General features: G+C 40.1%; 2 protein-coding genes across 6 annotated transcripts; one reads left to right on the top strand and one right to left on the bottom strand.

Annotated features, from left to right (window-relative positions):
- The first annotated feature begins 1,511 nt into the window (after positions 1-1,511).
- On the top strand, positions 1,512-11,619 carry zgc:171971 (uncharacterized protein LOC569690 homolog). 3 transcript variants are annotated; one of them, XM_054767894.1, is made up of 9 exons: positions 1,512-1,713; positions 1,952-2,349; positions 3,160-3,206; positions 3,318-3,469; positions 3,554-3,678; positions 5,764-5,842; positions 5,917-6,176; positions 8,466-8,618; positions 9,769-11,619. In XM_054767894.1, exons 2-9 carry the CDS (start codon positions 2,158-2,160, stop codon positions 9,898-9,900), a joined length of 1,140 nt encoding a protein of 379 aa, XP_054623869.1. In that variant the 5' UTR covers positions 1,512-1,713; positions 1,952-2,157; the 3' UTR covers positions 9,901-11,619. The 3 variants fall into 3 exon arrangements, with proteins under 3 accessions (XP_054623869.1, XP_054623868.1, XP_054623870.1); XM_054767893.1 differs by having other exon boundaries at positions 2,084-2,349; positions 9,769-11,618; XM_054767895.1 differs by having other exon boundaries at positions 1,514-1,713; positions 2,084-2,349; positions 5,920-6,176; positions 9,769-11,615.
- tfam (transcription factor A, mitochondrial) lies at positions 9,060-22,895 on the bottom strand. Of its 3 annotated transcripts, XM_054767898.1 has the most exons (8): positions 22,614-22,895; positions 21,991-22,124; positions 21,805-21,875; positions 21,373-21,522; positions 19,740-19,835; positions 19,411-19,467; positions 16,083-16,154; positions 15,789-15,933 (listed from the first exon to the last, which is right to left on the bottom strand). In XM_054767898.1, exons 1-7 carry the CDS (start codon positions 22,697-22,699, stop codon positions 16,104-16,106), a joined length of 645 nt encoding a protein of 214 aa, XP_054623873.1. In that variant the 5' UTR covers positions 22,700-22,895; the 3' UTR covers positions 15,789-15,933; positions 16,083-16,103. The 3 variants fall into 3 exon arrangements, with proteins under 3 accessions (XP_054623872.1, XP_054623871.1, XP_054623873.1); XM_054767897.1 differs by lacking the exons at positions 15,789-15,933; positions 16,083-16,154 and adding an exon at positions 9,060-10,376; XM_054767896.1 differs by lacking the exon at positions 16,083-16,154 and having other exon boundaries at positions 12,904-15,933; positions 22,614-22,894.
- Between the last annotated feature and the right edge of the window lie 2,032 nt (positions 22,896-24,927).

Raw genomic sequence — 24,927 nt, 5'->3', positions numbered from 1 at the left:
GCCATTCAACGCGGCTCGGCAACTCTTCTTCTCTCATGGGTTAGCTCTTACTAGAAGGCAAATGCCCCTGCCCCCTATAGCCCAACCCCTGAATCACACCTCCACAAAGGGGTGTAACTAAAACTACGTACAAAAGACGCTGACCATGGCCGTAGTGCAGACAAAAAGATGAAAGCGATAAGCACTATACAGCAAACTTAACACCAACAGATAAGCAGACACACACACAGGGCAACTACGAATACTACGGGGATTGACAAACAATTTACAGCGGTGTGAAAAAGTGTTTGAACCCTTCTTATTTTTGTGCATGTTTATCGTACTTAAATGTTTCAGATCAAACAAATTGAAAAATGAGTTAATGACAACACAACTGAACACAAAATGCAGTTTTTAAATGAAACATGTTATTATTAAGGGAGAAAAAAATCCAAATCTCCATGGCCTTGTCTGAAAAAGTTTACATTTTGCCAGAAAACATCTTGATCCCCTTTTTGGGACTTTTGGGAAAATACTCTGTGGTCTGACAGGACTTTTTGGAAGGTGTGTGTCCCATTACATCTGGCGTAAAAGTAACGTCGCATTTCAGAAAAAGAACATCATACCAACAGTAAAATATGGTGGTGGTAGTGTGATGGTCTGGGGCTGTTTTGCAGCTTCAGGAGGTGGAGGACTTGCTGTGATAAATGGAACCATGAATTCTGCTGTCTACAAAAAAGGAGAATGTCCGAACATCTGTTAGTGATCTCAAGCTGAAACCAACTTGGGTTCTGCAGCAGGACAATGATCCAAAACACACCAGCAAGTCCACCTCTGAATGGCTGAAGGAAAAGAAAATGAAGACTTTGGAGTGTCCTAGTCAAAGTCCTGACCTGAATCCTATTGTGATGCTTTGACATGACCTTAAAAAGGCGCTTCATGCTGGAAAACCCTCCAATGTGGCTGAATGACAACAATTCTGCAAAGATGAGTGGGCCAAAATTCCTCCACAGCGCTGTAAGAGACTCATAGCAAGTTATCACAAACGCTTGATTGCAGTTGTTGCTGCTAAGGGTGGCCCAACCAGTTATTAGGTTTAGGGGGCAATCACTTTTTCACACAGGACCATGTAGGTTTGGATTTTTTTTTCTCCCTTAATAATATTTAAAATTTAAAAACTGCATTTTGTGTTCAGTTGTGTTGCCATTGACTAATATTTACATTTGTTTGATGATCTGATACATTTAAGTGTGACAAACATGCAAAAAAAAAATAATAAGAAGAAGGGGAAGAGGGCAAACACCTTTACAACACTGTATATATAGTTTGTGCCAAAGTTTTGAAGTGAAAGATTTGCATGTATTACTAGCATGGACCTTCCAGTTAGTGGGAATAAATGCCATTTGTGCATTATTTTACATACAGTAAATGTAACTCGTAATACTTTTAAAGAGCAAACTTTAACTAGCGAGTGCATGATTTGAAATCAGTCAAATTGTTAATAAACTGCAGCGAGTTGCTATCTTGAAAAACACCGCCCTCTTGTGGCTGTAAGTGTGTAGTGTCTGAAAACAACAATGGAGACTCAACACGACAGGATGTGACTGTAGAAAAACTAGTTAAAAACGCGGGCTGTCTATTTTACAAATGTTTACCTCTACTGGCTCGGACTTCTGGAACCACAAGTGACTGCTTCTACGGCAGTAAGACTAAGACGCAGGCAGGGAATACAAGGTAATAGCCGACTAAACATGAACAACATTTGCTTATTGTATATATGCTTTATTGTTTAATGGAATATCATCGATCTGCGGTTGCATTCGTTGTCGCTGTTGTGATGTCGTGAACGTCAAAACAGCCGAGAAAATACGCTGTGTTCAATTTGTCTGCAGTAAAGAAACCTTCGCTTTGCTAAGACCATCTAGTTGTTTTAATTTTCAAAGTGAAATATTCATGTTTCAAATCTGTTTAGGAACTGAAGAAATTGAACAGAAGGACATTTTGGGTGACATACGCAGACATGTTTGAAGCGAAAATAAAAGACCGGATGTTTTACCTCTACTTTCAAAATAAAGGCGATGTTGTCTGACTTCCTGTTGTAAAGGACACTCGTTTTGAGCGAAGGAGATGCTCACCGCCCCCCTGGTAGGCATTAAAAGGACCTAACTGTACTGAATTATGGACACGAAGGATGCAGAAGCTGTTCCCTGTCCGTCTGGCAGTACATGTGAGGCTTTTTTGAGTCTTCCCGCGAGCCGAGGAGTTGCCGGCCTTGGTTTCGGAAGTGTCCCCTCCCCCACTTCCTCTAGAAGACTGACGTCCCTCCGAACCCGGGACCTGACACTCGGGGGCACCCTAAAGAAAAAGAAGGTACTTTTCATGTCAAACCTTACTTAATTTTATTAATATATATGTTATTTTTTTTAAGTATTAGCCATTCAGTAGTGTTGCACACAAAAAGGGTAAGGGACGATGCAGATTACTATAATTGGTGGATTGTATCACAGCAGACGTTGGGTGAGAAGGAGGGTGACCACTTTAGACTGGTCACCAGTCAATCACAGGGCACCTTTTGACAAATAACCAGTGACTCTCATTAACACCAGAGGACGACAGCAGCAATACATTTGAGCAAGGATGCAAAAAGGGCTTTAACTGTCCGCAGGAAGACCTGCAGAGGCAAACGTGAACAAATTTAAAGGCATCATTGAGGAAGGGGGATATAAGCCTGAAGTTTTTAATATGGATGAGACGGGCTTATTTTGGAAACACTACATAGCTGATTCAGCCCATGGACCAAGGCGTGATCTGTGCTTTCAAGGCCCTCTAAATGCGCAACATGCACAATATATACAAAGTGTGGGGTGAGGGTTTTTACAGCCTTAAAACATATATAATAAACAAAAAACATATCCTGTAAACGGAAAAACATGCACTGTAAACGAAAAAAACACATAACAAAAGAAAAAAACATCCTGTAAACGAAAAAATATATAAAAAATCAACTTCTACTACACTGATTTCACTTAACACTGGTATTTTTTGAAACCTAAACTCTGCGTTAAACGAGGGAACACTGCACCTGGAGACAACCCATGCAATGCCCTATAAAAATTATGTAATATTATTAATATACACGTTGAAATTTATTTAACAAATTTGTTTTTCTGTTTTCCAAAGAAAACGTTTGAACCAAACATCCATGCTGTGAGGAAAAGCAAAGATAAGTAAGTGGCCATCAGTATGATTGTTACAGACGCAAGTATAAATAATAAACTGTTGTCATGTACTGTGAATATGTAGTATGCATCAACATCAAATATAAGGGTTGATTGCAGGTTAAAGGAAGAGATTCAAGTTGCTCCAAAAAGAGAGCGCAGACAGAGGGATGGGAGAAGAGAGAACAGAGGCAGAACAAAAGCAAAGCCTCAGACCATCCAGTCTCACTCCATCTTCGAACAGGGTCCTGCTGACACTTTGCGAAAAACAGGTATTGTCTCTTCAACATTCACCCCTTTTACTGGACCATGCTTGTGTGCATGGGAATATTACTCCGAAACCTCTCCTCTTACAGGCTGGACTGCTGCTTCAGACGTGTGTGACGCCAACATCGCTCCTACCTGTAAACCTGTGAAACAAGAAAGGAAAGAATCGGAGGATGATGAAGACGAGTTGCTCAGAAAACTACAGAGGGATGATGTGAGTTAAAAGTACTCCAAATGCAAGGCTCTTAAAAGTACCAAGTCAATTTGCGTATACCACAGAATGTTATGAAGAGTGATAAAATGAATGGCAATTAAGTCCCTCTTTGTCTTGAAAATGACCTTAATCCCCCACGAAAAACATTTCCCCTGCATTTCAACCCTGCCACAAAAGGACCAGCTGGCATTAGTGATTCTCTGGTTAACATAGGTGAGAGTGTTGACCAGGACAAAGGCTGGAGGTGACCATGTCATCCTAATTGAATCGCAAACTGGAAGCTTTAAAAAAAAGAAATCTTTGTTTTTTCTCTGTTAACCATTGTTACCTGCAAGGAAACCTGGAAACTTGCAGTCATCGTTGCTCAGCACGAAAAGGATTAAGAACTTTAAGGAGAGAGGTTCAACTGTTGTGCAGAAGCCTTCAAGAAAGTCTGGACTACGGCTGTGACGATTCGTTTTAATAACGATTCGATTCCTATCACGATTCGTGGTTGCCGATATGATTGAAGAACGATTTTGGTTCACTTAGAATGATACGAACCGAAATGATTCAGTAACTTTAAACTTCACTACCACTCCCATGACCACCACATACCCGGAAGACGATGACGTCACAGACAAAGACTGAATTTCCTTTCTTCTTCATCAGCAAAAGTGCTTAAAAAACAGGCATCCATATAAAGCCTGCCGTGCTTAAACCCAATGCTTTATTTCCTAGTATCAATTCAATCGACTGATTACCTTTTAAACGATGTTACAGTAGATCGACATATGCCGTCCGGAATGGAAACTCGCTCAACACACATTGATGGGGTTGGATCGTAGGAATATAAATCGATGCATCGATGTAGTGAATGAATCGTTACACCCCTAGTCTGGTCTGTCTCCAAAAGATGATTTAGCTGTGGGATCAGGGCACCATCGGTGCAGATTGTACCATTCTTAATTCTGCAGTGTGGGGGACACTTCCACTGTCAGTCAAACAGCAAAAAGGAAACAAATCTGCCAACAAAAATAAATAAATAAATAAATAAATAAAAACTTGTGGCGTGTCATAATTTCATTTGTTGGTCCCACAATGTTAGCTATCAGGTTAGTTGGTGACGCCACGCTAACTAATAAAGGGAAAGAATTGGCTTTATATATTTGTCCTACACATTTGGAAAGTGTGGCTGGAACAACGATGACTGCACAATTCAGTATTTTATCGGTGTCCACAAAACAGCGATGTCGACCTTACAAAAAGGCACAGTCAACACGTTTTAACAACACCAACGCTGCTCGCCAACAGCAGAACAGTACTTTGCACTTTTTGGGGTTGGTGAACTCACTTTGAGCTCTTTGATTTCCACCCCCGCCCTAATATTCTCGGAATATTATGACTTTTATTTTACCTTTATTTCCCCAAACTAATTTTCCAAAAATGACAACAAAAAAAATCTTCAATATTTCAAACTATAAGCTACTAAAAATAACATAATTTTTTCCTCACGATATTACGAATTTATTCTTGTACAATTGTGAATTTTTTCCTCATTACAATATCCTTTCTCTTAATATTTTGACTTCATTCTTGTAAAATTACAGCTGTTTACACATTTTCATTTCTGCTGTTGTATTTTTTCCCCCAACTATTTAAACATTCTTGTTTGTCTTTTTCGTACGTATGACTTTATCCTCGTAATATTATAGCTTTTTTCTGCAACCTAATTTCCCACAGTTACGTTATTGGTTGTTTTGTTTGGTTTTCATAATATTATGGCTTTTAAAATATAAAAATGAGTCTTTAGTATTTCAACTTTACACGACTAAAATTGTGTTTTTTGCGTTAGATTACAACTTTTTTTCATAATGTTTTGACTTTATTCTTGTGAAATTACTGCAGATTTTTCCTTTTTTTTATTGTTAAATTATATTTTTAGAATGAAAAAACAGGCTGCGCTCCGGACACCCTCTTGTAAAACATGTTTGGGCTTTAAGATATCAGATGGATGATAAACGTCAATACAGTTGACCTAATCTGCATCTCATCTTAATTCAAATAGAATAAGAATAAAATTTTTGTATGTGTTTGCGCACCCAGTTCATATGTGATCCAAGTTTGAGGAACGACGCCAAGCTGAAACCCATCCAGTTGCCTCTGTGTTGGACCAGCACGACATGTGAGAAAACAACTTTGTAATACACTTCCATGCCAAGCACGTGGGAAGTAAAGAAATCTCTCCTTGTCTGGAAGCAGATCAGGAGAAGCCTCCTCTTCTGAGACCGTTGTCCGCTGGACCTCAGGTTAAAACAGTCCCTAGCCGGACTGAACAGCCATGTTTGGCGAAGAAGTTGGAGGATCTGCGCCTGTCTGGCAGGGAGGATCTCTTCTTCATGCAGTTACCTGACTGTATGCCTGCCAGAGCACAAAAAGCTGACGGCGCTCCTGAACCCATGTTTGAGAAAGTTGGCAAAAAGTCAGAGGACAAGAAGCCTTTGCATGGGAAAAAACAAGTGAGTTATGAGGGGAACCGATATTTAGACTTTAAAGTATTTGGAGTTGTTTTACACTACAGTCTAAACCAGGGGTGTCTAAACTTTCCCCACCGAGGGCCACATAGTGAAAAATGAAAGCATGCAAGAGCACAACGTCGACCCCTCTGTCCTGTCAAATTACACACCCATTTCTAAACTCCCATTCTTGTCAAAAGTGATGGAAAAAGTGGTGTGTGCCCAGCTGGAATCTCATCTCAAGTTAAAAAACATTGCTGAAAATGTTCAGTCTGGTTTTAAATCCTGTCATAGGACAGAAACTGCACTTTTAACATTTTTTAATGATTTGCTTTTTTTCTTAGCAGACTCTGGTGGCTCGCCAGAGCCATGCTGGTGCTTTTAGATTTGACGGCAGCCTTTGACACAGTTGACCATAATATCCGTCTATCCCGCCTAGAGACGTGTACGACTTAAAAGGCACCGTCCTCCGTTAGTTCCAGTCTTACTTAACTGAACGCTCTTTCTCTGTCAGTCTTGGTCCAATTTCATCAAAGACTTCCCCTCTTGGCTATGGGGTGCCCCAAGGCTCTATTTTAGGTCCTGTCTTGTTTTTGTTGTACTTGCTGCCATTGGGTCAATTTTTTTTTTTAACTCAACATTTCCCTTTCATTGTTTTCCAGACAATGTCCAATATCTACCCCTACAATCCAAAACTCATTCTTTTCGGCTTTAAAAACTGCACAGTCCTCAGTCCTCACTTGTGTCAACAGTGCCGTAGGCCCCCTTTCGTCTTATTGCCGCCCCTGTGTTAAAAACCTTGGTGTTTTTATTGACAGTTCCTTTAATCTCGACAACCAAATCATCTCAGTGATCAAAGCAAGTTTCTTTCAGCTCAGGATTCTTACCAAGGGGAAGCCGCACCTACCCATGAACCAATTTGAAAGGGTCGTACATATGCTCATTTCCTCACGTCTGGACTGTTGTAACTGACCAGTCTACCATTCGTAGACTTCAACTGGTCCAAAATTCAGCTGCTCGCCTGCTCACGGGGATAAAACGTTATGAACACATTCTTGCTTCATCCCACTGGCTGCCTGGGTTCATTTGAACTCATTCAATACCAAAGAGGCATTTACTGTATACGTTTTTGTAATCCCAAATGACCGATCCCAACAACCTATTTATACGTCTTTTAGGTTTTTTTTGCGCGAGAGGCAAAAAAGAGGTGATGACACAACTCTCCACAAATGCATTTCACTTCAGAGCAATTTTAAGCCATAAAAACGCCCACGAGGTCGCAGAAATACATTTGAACGGAAAAATCACACATGACAGGAAGGAAGAAGTGAGAGAGCGTGGAGGAGTGTAGCGTGCAAAAGGTTACGCATTGTAGGGATATTTTAACCCATGCACACGCACGCATGCACACATAGTTAAGTTCCAAATGTGAAAATAGTAAATAGTTGATGGTGTTATATTTGTAAATAGTTTTTTGATGTAAAATTATTCTTTTTTATGTTGTTTATGTTAGTATAGCTGTTTAGATATTTGAGCTGTAACAACATATTAGTCAAAGCTGGTTTTCTCCCTGTTTTAGTCGGGAACTGATATTTTCCAGAAACGTACCTATGTTCTACTGCTGATTACTAAAGAATGGAAAATGGTAGAAAAAAACTTTTTTTTTCTCTGATGAAAGACGGGAGTCTAATCTTTCTTTTGGTGGGTTCCATGTTTATATAACAATAGAACACAATGTTCTGTCTGCCTCGGAAGATCAGTCAAAATCATCTAAAATGGCTGGTACTGAAGGGGTTGTTTTGAAAAATGGCTGGTACTGAATGAGTAAAGATTTTATTGCTTGTTTTTAAATGCCTAAATGGGCTACCACCCCCTATTATTTAAGTGACTTGCTGACTTTGCACACTCCTGCTGCAGCACTGTGAGATCTTGCAACCAGTCTTTTACATTGTCCCGGGACTAGCTTTTGCAGTCACAGGCCCAAAATTGTGGAACTCCCTCCCTTTGCAGATTAAAACTGCTCCTTCTGTCTAGCGTTTTGAATCGGCACTAAAAACGCACCGTCATACACTGGCTTTTAAGACAAGCTATTTGAGAGTGTTTTTTCTTTTTTTATTGTATCAAATGTTTTAATTGTTCTACTACTTATTTTATTTTAAAAACTTTACATGTTTCCTATTTTGGCTATTTTATTAGATTTCTATTTTCTTGATCTGTACAGCACTTTGGGGCAGCATGAACCGTCGCTTTTAAATGTGCTTTATAAACAAACCTTGGCCTTGACCTCCCCAGGAGTCTTCTTCTGTGAAGCGCTCGCCGGTGCTGTCAGAATTCTCCGAGGGATACCTGGGTAAACTCCAAATCAGAAAGTCAGGAAAGGTGGAGCTGAAGCTGGGCAATATTGTCATGGACGTCACAGACGGAGCCTCGTTCTCATTCCTTCAGGTAGTCTAGTGTGGACGGCATTCTCTTCAACGTGTTTGTTGGCAATTCTGCATATTGCATCTTTTTATATGTTTATCGATATATGTTTGTGTGTGTGTGTGTGTAACATTTTTTTAAACCAACCAACACAGATATGCTTTTTTTAATATTTAAAGAAAAAATAAGCCAGCGTCTGAGCTTTGCGTTATCGGTGACAAAGCGATGAACTTTTTCTCCTGACATTACACTTTTTTTAAACATTTTTACAAATATTTCAACTTTCTTCTTGCACAATTTTTCTTTCCCTCGTAATATTATTACTTTATATTTTAACTTTATTATCATCTACTTTTTCCCAACTTAATTTTCTAAAAATTGCAACTTTTTCTTTTGTTTTGTTTCTATTTAGACTTTCTTTCCTTTAATTTTTCAACTTTACGCTATTTTGTTACTTATTATTTCGTGTTTTTTTTGTTGTTTTGTTTACTTGTTGAAAGTGGGCCAATAATTATTATTATTATTTTTTTTAAACAGCTGAAGGGCCTTAAATGGCTGCACTTTGGACAGCAAAATTGAAGTATAGTGATGATAAAAAATGAATCTTGGATAACATTTGGACTTATCTTGATTGTTGATTTCAGCCTGGACATTGGAGGGGAAGAAGGACACAAAAACCCGACGGCCATGCCCTGTTTTAATGACTGGCTCTGATATTAACTGTAATTGCATCCTGTTTAATGATTCACAGTTGAAGTCGTTATTGATGCACTATTTGCAAAAAAACGCAAGATAAGATTGGCAAAGTACTTTGGAAGCGTTACCTTTCGTGTCCACTGCCATCACACGCGTTATAGCTTGAACGCCTTGTTTTGCTTCTAACGCACACCAGCTGCAGAGCAAGAAGCTAGGCTATAGTTATGGGGCCAAATTACTCCACAATTACGTATTGGTAATACATAATATCATGTGGTGTCCAATCATCACTATTGTTATCACTGACATGTATTTTAGTGAGCATTGTACGTTATCCCTAGTGTTACTCCTACTGTAGACTAGGTAAGCGTTGGATTGTTTTATTCTGAAAAACAGCTCAACACTTTTGTATGCCGAGAAATACGAACGTCTGCTCTCTCATTTAACCCTGACAGCGTTTTGTCCTTGATGTTTGCAGCAACTGGTGTCTGTGAATCTGTCGGACGGCAAGAACGGAGACATGATGGTGTTAGGAAACGTCCAACACAAGCTGGTCTTATCGCCCGACTTTCAAACTCTTGTGGAACAGTCGGCATCCCAACAATCCTGATCCATGCTCACCTACGGCAGACAAAAATGACACGTTGGATAACAAGCACTCCGTTTTGGCAGCTTGGTGTGCTACCTGTGTAGCAGTGGCGTCCAATCAGGTGTGGCATGATGAAAAATAAAAAAAAAACGAATAATAACATAAAATAAATTCTAATGCGTCCATTGAACTGTATTATAAATGTTTTCTGTACGATACAAATCATTTTTAACATTTTCTCAAGTAAAAATCGCTGAATTTGCACATTTCCACCATTTTATATAATGCATAGAATGTTGCAGAAACATTTATTGTATACACCATGACTTTCTACCGCCTATGTAATGTCTTTCAGGGAAGTGTGACATGATTTTTCTTGCTGATCGGTCAATAAGATACGTACATAGAAAAGTCATACGCAGAGGCACTTGCAGTACTCGCTTCATCCTGAAGCAGTGGGGGCGTGCGTGAGCTGGAAGGTGCTTGTCACTGCCGTCCTTCCATAGAGAGGAAAAGTCAGCAAGAAGAATTTGAAAAAAAAAAAAAAGTTTTTAAACCAAAGTGAATTGTTTTCTTTTCTTAATGAGCAACGGGTATTCACACATGTTCTTAATTAACATAATAAAAAACTTTAAAGGAGTCAGTGCCTCACCAGCCCTGAACCTCACCGCACGTCACTGCTGTGTAGGGAGTGACACCCAACACACTGACCCCAGAAGAGGTGTAATGAGCAATTATAGTCCTGATGACTATGCATTTTATTCATTTTCGTAAAGGTTAAAAATGAAAGCCTCCCATATGAAACCCGCTTTCCGCCACTGAACGCAAAAAAATAGCCCAATGGTAAGTCATCATTTTGAAATGCAAACTGCGCACGTGCTGAGCGCCATGTCATAATAATAATTTGGACTTTTTATCTCACAGTTCTGACTTTCCTATCTCATAATTGTGTCTTTTTATCTCATAATTTCCTTTTATTTCATAATTACGACTTTTTTTAATGATTTACCATTGGGATTTTTTTCTTTCAGTGGCATAAACGGGCTTCCATACACCCAAGACTGAGACTACACCAACTAATGTGGCACTGTCAATGCACTGATTTTGGATAGCATTTTTTGGGGGGGGATTTGTAAATGCGGACATTTATGTTAAAAAAAAAAAAAAGGTCTCTTGTGGCGCATCTTTTTTTGCTCACAAATGCTCACAACTCCATGTGTGTTTATAGGGAGTACCAGCTTTAAAAAGAATTGTTAAAGCTATTTTATGTACTAAAACTATAAACAATACAGTTTTTTGTTAGCTTTTAAACAGTTAATGACAGAAGTGGGTTTGTACTCTTGACTGGCCAGCTTTTTATCACTTTGAAAATATTATCGATTGGGACACATCCCGATGTTTTCTATCTTTAATTTGTTTTTCATTATCCTTGCTTGTCAAGTATTGGGTGTAAAGTGTTTTGATATAGTTCTGTGCTGTGCTGTATAAATAAACATTGTTCTGTAAGAACGGGTCTTGTCTTTACCTCCACACAGACATGTGACCCAGGTTCTCCACCTTCCTGCAGGATCACATCCAGCATGTCCGCCTTAGGTTACTAGAAAATAGGGTATTTATTAAGGCATCCTACAGGGTGTTCCTGGGCAAATTTCTAGCAGACCTTGCAAACATTAAGGCTGTGGTCGATTGGCCAGCTCCTAGAAGACTCTCAAGAAGTTTCTAGGGTTCCAAATTGCTGAATCTCTGACAAAGCTTACATTAAAACTCAAATCAGCTGCATCCAGGAAGCCAAGAGCTCCAGTTCCCACTCTAACCCTAACCGTGTCTCCAATTTGTGGTTGATGTGTTACTACAGTGAAGAACGTTTTATACACCGCTTGTCAACATTCGGGTTGCGAGTAGCTAGAGCCTGTCCCAGCTGACTTCGTTGGTAACACCCTGGACTGGTCACCGGTCAAACAGGACAAATACACTCCTCATCAAAACTTTGAGACCAGTTGAAAGCTTGTAAGAATTTACATTTTGCACTGTTGGATCTTAAGCAGGTTCTAAGTAGAGATTCAAAACGCAAAAAGAAGAAACGGGAGTGAGACCAAAGAAAACTGAGTAACCAATGTATTGCACACAATCAAAGAGAAATTAAACGTTTAAGGCAGTATTGATTCAGTGTAATTTTCTGTCAGGTATCCACACTGTCATAATCTCTTTATGGCAAAGGCAAAACATCTTTCAGTCTTTGAACACAGTCGGATTATTGATCTGCGTAAGAAAGGCCTCGCAGTATGACAGTCATTTGAAACTTCAAAGATTCTGAGGGTTATGGAACAAAAAAAGTCAAGTGGTAGACCAAATAAAATGTCACCGGCCTTGAGCTGGAGGATCCTTAGCTGTCCCGTCAAAACGAGGGAACCATCCTCGGCCCAAATGAAAGTCGTTACTCGTCCTAATTGCAGTCCAATAACCATCAGACGGCATATGCGAGAGGGTTTTAAGAACAAAAAAACATCTTCAAAGGCCTCGCCTTTTTCAACGCCACAAAACTACGCGTTTGGAATTTGCACGAGAGCACCAAAGAGAGAACGTTTTATCCTCGGAGAAAAAATGGAACCTTGACGGTCCTGATGGCTTCCAACGTTACTGGCATGACAAGGAGATCCCACCTGAGATGACGTGGGTTGCTTTTCTCTTCAATGGAACAATGGAGCATCAGGTTGTGCAGGGGCGTCAAACGGTAGCTTGCTATGTAGAGATGCTGCAGGGGGGTGTCACTCCTAACTGAAGGCCCTCGTCTGTGTGTCTATGACTTTTTCGACAGCACAAAGCTGCAGTTCAGAGAGTTCAGAGTAGAGAACCTACCCATTACTGAGTCCTCTTTGGAAAATAGTTGGGGGGGGGGGGGGGGGGGGGGGGGCTCTTTTTGGGCTATGGTCTTAAACTTTTGATCAGCTGATGACCAGCCTATTTCACTTTAACGCTTGTTTGCAGTAAATTGCTTACTCTTTTTGGTCTCACTCCAATTTCTTCTTTATGCATTTCCAAGCTCTACTTAGAACCTCCTTAAGATCCAACAGTGCAAAATATAAATTCCTGCATTTTTTCAAAATTTTGATCAGGAGCGTAGAAACAAACATTCACACGTACAAACGAGTGCTACGATTTTTAAGGTCATTTCTGATGTCTTTTTTTTCTTCCATTCTTTCCCTCAATTCTTTTATTTTTATTCTTATTTGTTATGATTTCAATTGTTTTATTAATTTCACAATATTAGGCGAGCATAATACAGTACATGTTTATTCAAATGGAGAGTACATAGACAACAGTCACTAAGGTCACGTTCTACTGTTAACAGTGTTTGCATGGTAACGGATGCGACTTTAAATCATACACAAAAACTACAAAAAAATATATATAAAAAGTTAAGGTGAAACAGTTAAAAGGGAGCAAAGAAGTGTGCCGCATTTGAAAAGTAACATTCTTGTGGATTACTTGGATGGAAAGGCGACTGGAGAAATAATAGGAAGCCGATTGCTGCTGTTCCACTTTTATCTTACAATGCAAACATTTCACACTTATGTTACAAAAAAATGACTCGTGAAGTAACAAACTAGCTGCACATTTGATACAAAAGGGCCCCGCCTGGTTTTCTTACAATCCGGGCACAAACGCACTATAAATTATTCCAGGTGAACTTCATTTGACCTTCTCTAAACCTTTGAACGCACATGTCCAACTGATCCATGAATCCACCAGTAAACGTCCTGGTGCCGTTTGAATTGGTATTCACATGCTGTTCACCTTATGACATCATCAATCAAGACCAAGACCACACATAATTGATCAACAGGATGATCTCAGTCAGAGGGAAGTGGCCACTGAGCTCGAGTGTCATCAGTAGGGATACAGGTAGACCGGAAGAGTTACAGAATGTGACTCAAGTTATTATATTCATTAATTGTGCAGTGATTTTGAAATGGACTATTGGTATACTAGAAGATTCTAATCAGATTCACTACAAACATTGTGCCTTTACAAACACTGCAGATGCCTCTGCAAATACTTGGAAAAAACTATTTTTTAAAAATAATACTAAGTATTTATAATACTGGGAAGATTGTTTTATGCAGGTGTCTCATTAGATAATGAGTGACGGTAATTAGAGAGTTTCGGGGGAGCATCCGGCTGAAGAAATGCTATCTGCAAAGAATTTCCCATGATCAAAAAGTTAAGACCGGTTGAAAAATGGCAAGAATTTACATTTTGCACTGTCGGATCCAAAGGAGGTTCTAAGTAGACCTTCAAAATGCAAAAAGAAGAAACAAGAGTGAGACACAAACTACAGCTGAGTACGCAATTTATTGCAGACGAGCATTAAAGTGATCAGATGATGAAAAGTTTAAGACCAGAAAGGGGGAAAAAAAAAACTAGAAATCCCCCTAAAATAGATATTCTTGTTAATCACCTCAAAAATGGGTTTGGGTATGCTTGATGCCAGTGTTTCCAGGAGGCTTGAGGGAATGTTGCTCCAGGTGGGCATCCACAGAGGGGATCCATTGTCTGGAACTGATGTCCATTTTTGTAAACTTCCCTTGCCATCCACCCCGAAATGTTCCCAATTGGATTTAGATCAGGGGAACACGCAGGATGGTCCAAAAGCGGCGGGCATTGTGAACTGCAGCTTTGATTTGTTGAAAAAGCCAGTCATTACCACACAGACGAGGGCCTTCAGTCATGAGTGATGCCCCATGCAACATCTCCACATAGCTGTGACGCCCGTTGGACGCCCCTGCACAACCTGAAGCTCCATTGTAGGATCATGATGGACCACCCCTCCACTGTGCCGTGTGGAAAACACCTCAGGTGGGATCTCCTTGTCATGCCAGTAACCCTGGAAGCTGTCAGGACCATCAAGGTTAATTTTTTTCCCCCATCAGAGAATAAAACTTTCTTCAACCTTTCAATGTCTTGTGCAAATTCCAAACGGCGAAGGAGACGGGGCTTTTGAAGACATTTTTTGTTCTCAAACGCCTTCTCTCGTAGATGCCGCCTGATGGTTATCGGACTGCACTCGGCACCAGTAACGACCCTCAACTGGGCCGAGGATCATCCCGTGTCTTGACGGACAGCCAATCGGATCCTTAAAAGAGAAAAGGCTTTTTTGCCTTTGCCATCAAGAGACCATGACACTGTGAATACCTGACAGAAAATGACATTGAATCCACATTTTTGCCAGGATTTTGGCTTTTAAGAGCTTATTTTTCACTTTAATGCTTGTTTGCAATTTCTTCTTTTTGCATTTTGAAGATCTACTTAGAACCTCTTTAAGAGTGCAAAATGTAAATTCTTGCAAATTTTCAATCCGGTCTTAAAATTTCGAGTGTATTAAAAAAATCAAGTGGAAAGTCAAAGTCATTTGAGCTGCAGAAGGGGGTTTCTGCTATTGTCACTTTTTGTCAGCGCAATGGCCAAGTGTCCCAACACTGCCGTCTATGGAGTGTGCATTGTAAGCACTGCTATCACAAAGGCCCCTCAGTCACTAATTCTTTCATCCCCAAACCTCTCAAATTGGTCAAACAGCCAATTGACTGATGCCTGGAGAATGACAATTTGGATGCTTATTGCTTTTAATTTCTGGTGAACACAATACAAATTGGGTGTTTAATTGGCTTTGCCTGATGACAGTTTTGTGTCGTTCCAATTCAGAGGATAAACAAAGAGAAGATGTGTGTCACGGGAACAATAGTAGTCTACAACACCTTTAACCAGAGACTCCACTGATAACAAAGCTTAAGTCTTTTTTATCTTTCTCAAAGTTTTGGAAGCGCTGCTTTTTGTTGTTTCCTTAGTGGTTGCTGTCGATGCGGCTTTGGCAGTGGGCCTTTTAGCTTCCGCTTTCTTTACTGTCTTGGGCTTTGATGTTTGTGCAGCTTTTTTCTTGGCCGACAAAGTCATTTCTCTGATCAGGTCTTCTCGTCCGATGTCCAACATGTGGTCTTCCCATGCCATAATCTCATTCTTGTAACGAATTTTGTCATCCTCGGCCAACTGTATGTACACCTAAGATGAGAAACAAATACATGAGCCATGTGACTACTACGAGAGGTGGGTGAACTATGGCATCGCTACTGTGAATAATACACGTAATATGGAAGTGGCAGTGCGCCAGGTGGGATTGAAACCGCACACCATAAACCTTGCAATCCTACCTGCACTCTGCATTCCCAGTGTCACTCGCTCGCAAAGTGTTGCGTTTCTTTTCCATCTGAGTTGAACAGCTGCTGCGGTGTTAATGTCCAAGCAGAAACTGTAGTAATTCTACATTTGATCAAACTTACTTAAGATTTGTCAGATAAAAGCTGCATATGACTTCAAATGAAAATCAAATCAAAGTTCATTTGTATACTGTAGCACCTTACAACATCCCAATGGCTCCCAAGGTGCTTCACAAGAGTAAAAACAGATTATAGCAAATGAGAACAGTGTAAGATCCAATAAGATAGACTAAAAACAACTAAAACAAAATAAAAAAAATAAAAATACAGGCACAGAATCACAACTAAAGTACATACAGTATAATCATCATGTGTCATGAGTCAGTCTGAATAAATGAGTTTTTAAAAAGAGATTTAGAAACTGACAACTCTGTAGTAGATCGTAGCGCAGGTGGAAGAGAGTTCCAAAGTGTGGGGGCAAACGCAGCAAAAGCACGGTCCCCCCCCATTTTTTGTATTTCATCCTTGGGACTTCTAATGTTGTGTGTTGAGAAGAGCGCAGGGCCCTGGAGTGGTGACGGACAGCTCAGACAAGTATGCTGGAGAAAGGCCTTGAACACAAACAAAAGGATTCTAGACTGTACCGGGAGCCAATGGAGAGAACGGAGAACTGGAGTGATATGGGCATATTTTGGACCCTGCGGAGGAGGAACTGATTTACTCCAGTGTAGAGGGCATTACAATAATCAAGCCTCGAGCTGATGAACGTATGAATCGCTTTTTCGAGATCTGTACTAGACAAAAAGGGCTTTACCTTTGCCAGGAGCCTGAGGTGGAAGAAACTTGCTCTGACCACAGAACTCATTTGCTTATCAAACCTTAGACTGTTGTCAAAAAACACACCAAGGTTTTTAACGGCAGGAGCAAAAAGAGAGGTGCGGGTGTTAAAATTGGTTTCACTGTGCGGTGAATCGGGGGTAAAAACAATGTACTCGGTTTTTCCTTCATTTAAATGAAGGAAATTCTGAGACAGCCATTGTTTGATATCAGGAAGGCAGCTATGGGGGGGGGGGGGGGGGGGGGGAATCTAGTGCCTTCTTGTCACTGAGCATTACTGGTAGGTGGAGCTGTACGTCATCGGCATAAAAATGAAAATGGATATTGTGTCTGGAGATGATTGGTCCTAATGGTAGCATGTATCGTGAAAATAAGGTAGGCCCAAGGATGGAACCCTGGGGCACGCCAGAGGAGAAGGGAGCGGTTGTAGAGGAGAAGTCATTAATCATTACTGAAAAAGTCCTGTTGGTGAGATATGACATGAACCTTAAGCACAGAGCCACGGAGGCCAACACAGTGTTCTAGGCGGGAGATGAGGACTGAGTGGTCCACAGTATCAAAACTGTGGCTTCTAGCAAAACGTGTAATAGTAGCATCTATTTTGAAAATTCAGTACTTCCAACAAGCAGTTGGGCTGGTTACTTTCTCCAACAACGACAAAAAATATCTTACAACATCACATACTCAAAGATACTACCCAAATGAACAGTGTAATTTCTGGAACAGACACTTTACTGTAAAATCGGAAGCCAAATTAGCCATTATCTTAGACCAGACAGTGTGGAGACAAACATGCTAAAATGCACGCCAAATGAGCAAAACCCCTTCATTTAAAATCCTCCATACAACACACTTCACAGGAGAAGTGGGGAACATGTTTCAGATTCTACAGCACCTGGTAGCAACTGCTGCTTCATGAGGACAAAGATAAGTGTTGCTTATTTGAGTTGTGTTTTATTTCAAGTGGATGTACAGCAGTGTGAAAGTGTCCGCCCCTTCCTGATTTCTTTTTTTTTTTTTTTTTTTGCATGTTTGTCACACTTTCACGTTTCAGATCATCAAACAAATTTTAGGCAATGTCAATGACAACATAACCTAACACAAAATGCAATTTTTAAAAGAAAAGTTTTATTATTAAGGGAGAAAAAAAATCCAAACCTACATGGTCCTGTGTGAAAAAGTGATTACCTCCTAAACCTAATAACTGGTTGGGCCACCCTTAGCAGCAACAACTGCAATCAAGCATTTGTGATAACTTGCAATGAGTCTCTTACAGCGCTGTGGAGGAATTTTGGCCCACTCATTTTTGCAGAATTGTTGTCATTCAGCCACATTGGAGGGTTTTCCAGCATGAAGCGCCTTTTTAAGGTCATGCCACAGCATCTCAATAGGATTCAGGTCAGGACTTTGACTAGGCCAATCCAAAGTCTTCATTTTGTTTTTCTTCAGCCATTCAGAGGTGGACTTGCTGGTGTGTTTTGGATCATTGTCCTGCTGCAGAACCCGAGTTGCTTTCAGCTTGAGGTCACCAACAGATGGGCATTTTCCTTCAGGATTTTTTGGTAGACAGCAGAATTCATGGTTCCATTTATCACAGCAAGTCTTCCAGGTCCTGAAGCAGCAAAACAGCCTGAGGCCATCACACTACCACCACCGTATTTTACTGTTGGTCGTATCATCTTTTTGTCAAATGCGGCATTACTTTTACACCAGATGTAATGGGACACACACCTTCCAAAAAGTTAAACTTTTGTCTCATCAGACAACAGAGTATTTTCCCAAAGGTCTTGGCGATCATCAAGATCTGGCAAAATTGAGACAAACCTTAATGTTCTTCTTGTTCAGCAGTGGTTTTCATCTTGAACTCGTTTTTGCCCAGTGTCTTTCTTGTGGTGGAGTCATGAACACTGACCTTAACTGAGGCAAGTGAGGCCTGCAGTTCTTTGGATGTTCTTGTGGGGTCTTTTGTGACCTCTTGGATGAGTCGTCACTGCGCTTTTGGGGTCATTTTGGCTGGCCACTCCTGGGAAGGTTCGCCACTGCTCCATTTGTGAATGATGGCTCTCACTCTGGTTGGCCAAAGCTATAGAAATGGCTTTAGAACGTTTTCCAGACTGATAGATCTCAATTAAATGATGTTTTAAGAAAGGGGAGGGGCAATCACTTTTTCACACAGTGCAATGTAGGTTTAGAATTTTCTCTCCCTTAATAATAGAAGGTATCATTTAAAAACTGCATTTTGTGTTGTCATTGACTAATATTTACATTTGTTTGATTATCTGAAACATTTAAGTGTGACAAACATGCAGAAAATAAGAAATCAGAAAGGGGCAAACACTTTTTCACACCATAAATTGTACAACGTATTAATATTATACACAAACAATATATTTAATGTGGCTATAAACATTTTTGTCTTGGCTTTTTAGCTAAATTCGATACATTAACATTAAATAAAAGACTATTTAAAGTGGTCGAAGCCTACCTGCTTCTGATTGCTGACAAGATCCTTCCAGTCCTCAAACAATGACTTCATCTTTGCCTGACAAACACAGTAAGACAGAACATAGCATAATCTTATTACTGTTTCTTATGCATTGCAAAGTCACTATAACATGTCGTGTGGCTTAAGAAAAGTGCAAATAAGAACTGTTTGAGATGAATCCGACTATGGTGGAGACCAAAAGCTTTCAGAAGAAATGGGATTTATGGAGACATCATATGAAGTAGCATGTACAGCAACAAATATGGCAATATGTCGACGCTGAGTATGTCAAACGTAAACGGCCTCTTTAAACGGGGCTGAATACTGACCTGTGTGGTGGTTCCTTTGGCTTCCTCATAATGTTCTGACATGAAGATGTTGAATGGTGAGCGAGGGCGTTTGGGCTTCCCCATGTTGGTTAACTCCTAGATCACACAACATAATCGTTGAAGTGTCACGAACTGCAGGGCTACAATCATTCTTGCTTGAATTTACAGTACACATTTGGATTTTATGCTCCCTATAATATACCGACAGTCTTCATTTCAATACATCCATACACACTTAAAGACAACAACAATGAGTTGGGTGATATTGTGAGATCTCAAAATTACAGTATTTTACAAAAGTGAGTACACGCCTCACATCTCAGCAACTACATTATTTATTCTTCAGACAGAAACTTACGGTACTTTGCAAAAAAACAAACAACAAAACCAAAACAATTAAAATAGTTCACCACATCTAATTTTTACAAAGGGTCACTCAGTCCTTTTTAAAAATTGCCTATCTAGGCCTGTCACGATAACAAATTTTGCTGGATGATAATTGTCTTATAAATTATTGTCGATAATCGATATTATTGACAACATTTTTGGAGACCATTTTTCCATTGGCATAATAATGCAAATAGATCATATCAAAAGCAATAACCTTTAATTTCTCAGAGTATTTAACATGGTGATTGGAATGTCAAGAGCCTTTAAATAAATTTGCAGATGCAATTGTAATAGCTTTATTAATCTAAGCTATTTTTATGACACCCTTTTTAAAAATTGCATCACCACTATTAGACAGGATGTGCGCCGCTCTTATTTCGAAGGCCGGAAGTGTGATTAAAATGAACATTCGAGTGCGTCTTGAAGCCGTCACACACAACTTGCACAAAGTCAGCGGCACAACCTAAAACGCTGGGTTACATGAACAAGCCTTGTGATTTACTGGCATTCAGTCCAGGGTGCACCCCACCTCTCGCCGAAAGTCAGCTGGAATAGCCGTGAAATTCAATTATTGGTTGCAGACCTGACCGTGATAAGTGAATTTCCGCAAAGTAGGATTCCTTATTTAAAAACTGAATATTTTTGTAGTTAGAGCATAAAAACTCTAACTCTAAAACTCAAGCACAAAATGTTCAAATTAGCCACTAGGTGTCGCAAGTAACACGCACCAGGCTTTTTTTTTTAAATTTTTTATAATCATTTATCTCACAACATGTACAATAATAATAATAATCATCATCATAATAATAGCATGGGTTACTGTTGTGGCCATACCCCAGCTAAATCTCAACTCTGAATCCCCGACATCACTTCCTGTCCACACAACTGGAAGACATTTATTGAAACCCACACAACTGCGAGTCTTATTTATGCCGTAAATGGCTTATTTTCTCTAATTATATATACAATATTGGGTAATATGAGTGTAAAGGTGACTATAGGGGTGTTATTTCATGTCTAGAGGGCTCTAATAATGTTAACAAAAATGTATATAAAGGTCGAAAACAGGTTTTCTATGCTGTAACTATGAAAATATTGGATATATAAATGAGGAAATTAATTTAGTCCTCCGTCAACTGTCCTCGCGGGACCTCACATGAAGAACGGGAGAAAGACGGTTGGAGGTACACAGAGTACACAGCAGCACAAATAGACGGAGGCTTTGAAGTCCTCGCTCGCTTACCCGCTTCTTGCGGATGGCTTTCCTCTTGGCCATCCTTTGCCTCTTTTCTATGGCCTGTTGTTGGACCTCTGCTGGGGTCAACTGGGCCTGGTAATGCTTCAGATCAATCTCAAATTGTTCCTTCTCACGCAGAAAGGCATCTTCAAACGGCTGTAAAGAAGAGACACCAAACAGGTGTTTTAGCATTGCTTCCAGTGACGTATGCACTCATATCCCTGTTTAGCGTTTCGAAAACATACAGTGGAACATCTAAAGTCAAAAGTCCCCAAGCTTGTACAAGTGGGAACGCATTCAATACACCTCTGTAAACTCCACTATTACTTTAACCTGCTGCACGATGCCCTCGGCTCAGCAGAACTGTCAGAAACAGACACACTGACACGTACTGGAGTGTCCTGACTGGATTCTTAAATGTAGACAATGGTGAAATACCTGTTTCTGCTCCCGGCTCATCGTTCTCCACGCCTGGGCAATCTTACTGACGATAACTACTAGTTTTAAATCTGAAAGACACAAACAGTTGGATCAGTTGGCTCTTTGTGAGTCTCAATGTAAGCTGCAGTGCCACCTAGTGTCCAGAAATGTCCTATATGACTTTAGTGTGCTTTCACACCTTACCTGGGTTTTGTCTTGCGATGAGCGGTTTCTGCTGCACTACATATCTCATGTATCCATTGAGAGGCCTCTTTGGGGGCCCACTGGCTTGGGTGCACAGACATTTCACTGGGTTGCTATATGCAGCCTGGACGACTCTGGCACATCAAAAATGGAAATAGTATCTGATTAGGCCAGGAAAATAACAGGCAAGTGGATTTATTGATGATTAGGATTTCTATAACTGGTGCGTGAGCGGTTATTGGTGTAGCCAATGAAGCTACATGGATTGCACTACCTGGCAGCAACCAGTAAATCAGTCGATCTCAACTACTACTAAAATCTGATCTTAGCTTTGTTTTTGGTACCCGCAGCATTTTTCTTTTGCATGATCAATACACACAAAATTCGATTGTTTGAGTTCATTACAGTTTTGCGGAAAAGACGATTCGTTAAACACCACGATAACTTTCTTATACTGTAGTACCTATCCAAAGTATATTTACAACCAATGACGTTTTACCAAGCACCAAAACACTAAATATGAAGATATTTTGGGTTTTCTTTTTTTTTTTTTGCTTTGCCGCCACTCGTTGTAGTACTACTTCGACTACTAGCTGGTGTACTAAGTTGAAGTAAATAGCTACCTTGCCAGAGTGCTTGTGCATGTGAAGACATTGAAGGACTTCGCCAAAAGGCTAACACTTGCTGTCACGAAGCTCAACGGAGCCATACCAGCGTCGCTTATACGTCAACTGAAGTGAAACCGATCAAACAAAATAAGCCGTCTGGTGCAAAAATATCACAGCGTTAGTATTTGCATGCATGGGGTATCCTTCAGTCCTACTAGCGGTGGACACGCAGCTACAGGTTCAGCAAAAGGCGCCTTCACCCTCCACCGGTGGATTGTGGGTAAAAACTCTTCTTCTCCTATCACTGTGCGTCGCGAGCAATGCTGTGGTGCGTTACCGCCGTCTACAGGAGTGAAGGAGTATTTCAAAGCCCGCAGATGGAACCTACTGTAGTAGGAACTACACTGAGCCGTTTATAATATAAGAATATGTAGAAAATGTCCCAAATTGGCATGTACAGTATTTCCAAGAAGTACTGAAGAATGGAATATGTGGGCCACGCCACGGAACGATTGTACAGTAGCCAAGTCCTAGAGTAGCTGTCAGGTTATACTCCTCATAGACATACAGTAGATAGACGCCGCATCGAGTGGGTTTGTCCACTGCTGCGATACGTCAACTTCGCCGCCATGTTGGATGCGTCTAGGCGGCGTTGTAAATGAATACAAGTAAATGTACTTACTTTCATGAAGCTAATTTCTACAAACAAATTTAATTTAATTCCTCTCGTTTATACATTCACACACCCACTAATATACTTGGACAACAGTTCGGCACCAAAAATTTTAGAAGATCAAATACATTGTTTTTGGTGCCTAACTGTTTCTCAAGTATATGATATGACATGGAACGCCCCCTTTCATGTGAACATGCACTTAGCACAAAGCCGAAAACCGGACTTGACAAAGTAAGTTGATAACCACAGTCGCCACCAATTAAGTCTGATTGCGGCTGCTAGGTTTTGTCGAGTTGCATCTTGTGCACAAAGCCTGGGTTTGTTGAGCCACTTTCGCCGTATACCCCTCATGTCGCTAAACTGTCAACACAGATCTCTTCTCTGTATGAAGCGTGTTATGAAACGGAACCAGTGATCGTGGGTGCTTGAAATCTGAAAATGAGCATCAATAGAAGCGTGCGGACAAGTCCGAACATCTACAAGGGATGATCTGACAAATCTTTAAGTAAAGTTGATCAAATGTAGAATTACTACAGCTTCTGCTTGGACATCAACAAGTAGCAAGCAGCTGTTTAACTCCGATGGAAAAAACAGACACACATCACTCACAGGCGTTGGATTGCAAGGTGTACCTACATCACTTAATGTGCGCTTCCAATAATACCTTTACACTCCATATTACTGTATTATCATCAACATAGCCATGCCATAGTTCACAGTCTCATTAGCTTCTGGCTGCCCCGTTCTCACGATACAGCTTTTCTCCAAACGGGAAATCTCGTCACGTTTTAATCTCACGACACATGAGATCTCGCGACACCCCTAGAAATAAATAATATAGAGACTCAAAATCATCTTGGCCCATGGCATGCTCGCTCACCCTCTACATTTCTGTGCGTAATAAAGACGTGCCATTTAATTAACTAATGACAGGCGCCACTTTCCACAATAGAAATAATCTGAACGACTCAAAATAATCCACAAAGATAATTTAGAGTCTTCAATAAACTGAACATAGATATTTTTGGAATGTGGGAGGAAGCCAGAGAGAAAACCCACGTATGCACGGGGAGAACACGAAAACTTTGAAACACCTAAAAAAACAAGCCAGAGTGGACGGAACAACGACAAATTAAGAGCATGAAATCCTATGTGAATCGTTGCTCTTTGTACCAAAGGTCAAAGGTCTGCCTAAGATTTTCTGGTCCTTCAGTGTGAAAGTACTTGAAAAAGACACACACAAATGTAAAATACAGTCCAATAAATAAACTTTCTATATACAGTGACAACAGTAAATATAATGTTTTGCTGTTTTGTTAGTTGATGACATTATAGCAAATGTTTTGCTATGTGTGCACTCTTGTACTTTTTGTACAATAAGAGAATGCTCCAAAAATGTATGAAAATAAATACTACCATTTTCCTAATTATTTTTGTTTTGCAAACTTTGTTGTGTCACATTATCACAGAACTAAAGCAAAACATGCTGATAAACTCATTTGTGATTTATTTCAATCATTCACAAAGTTTAAAGTTTACACACGATGTTATTTTCAATAGTAAAACAAAAATCATAAAATGCTCACCTGAAACCAGGACATTATCGTAAAATACATCATATGACTGCTTGATCACATGACAAAGTTTCCTCGT

This window comes from Dunckerocampus dactyliophorus, chromosome 2 (genome assembly GCF_027744805.1).
Source record: "Dunckerocampus dactyliophorus isolate RoL2022-P2 chromosome 2, RoL_Ddac_1.1, whole genome shotgun sequence".
Lineage (NCBI taxonomy): Eukaryota > Metazoa > Chordata > Actinopteri > Syngnathiformes > Syngnathidae > Dunckerocampus > Dunckerocampus dactyliophorus.
This window is presented reverse-complemented; position numbering and strand designations above follow the sequence as displayed.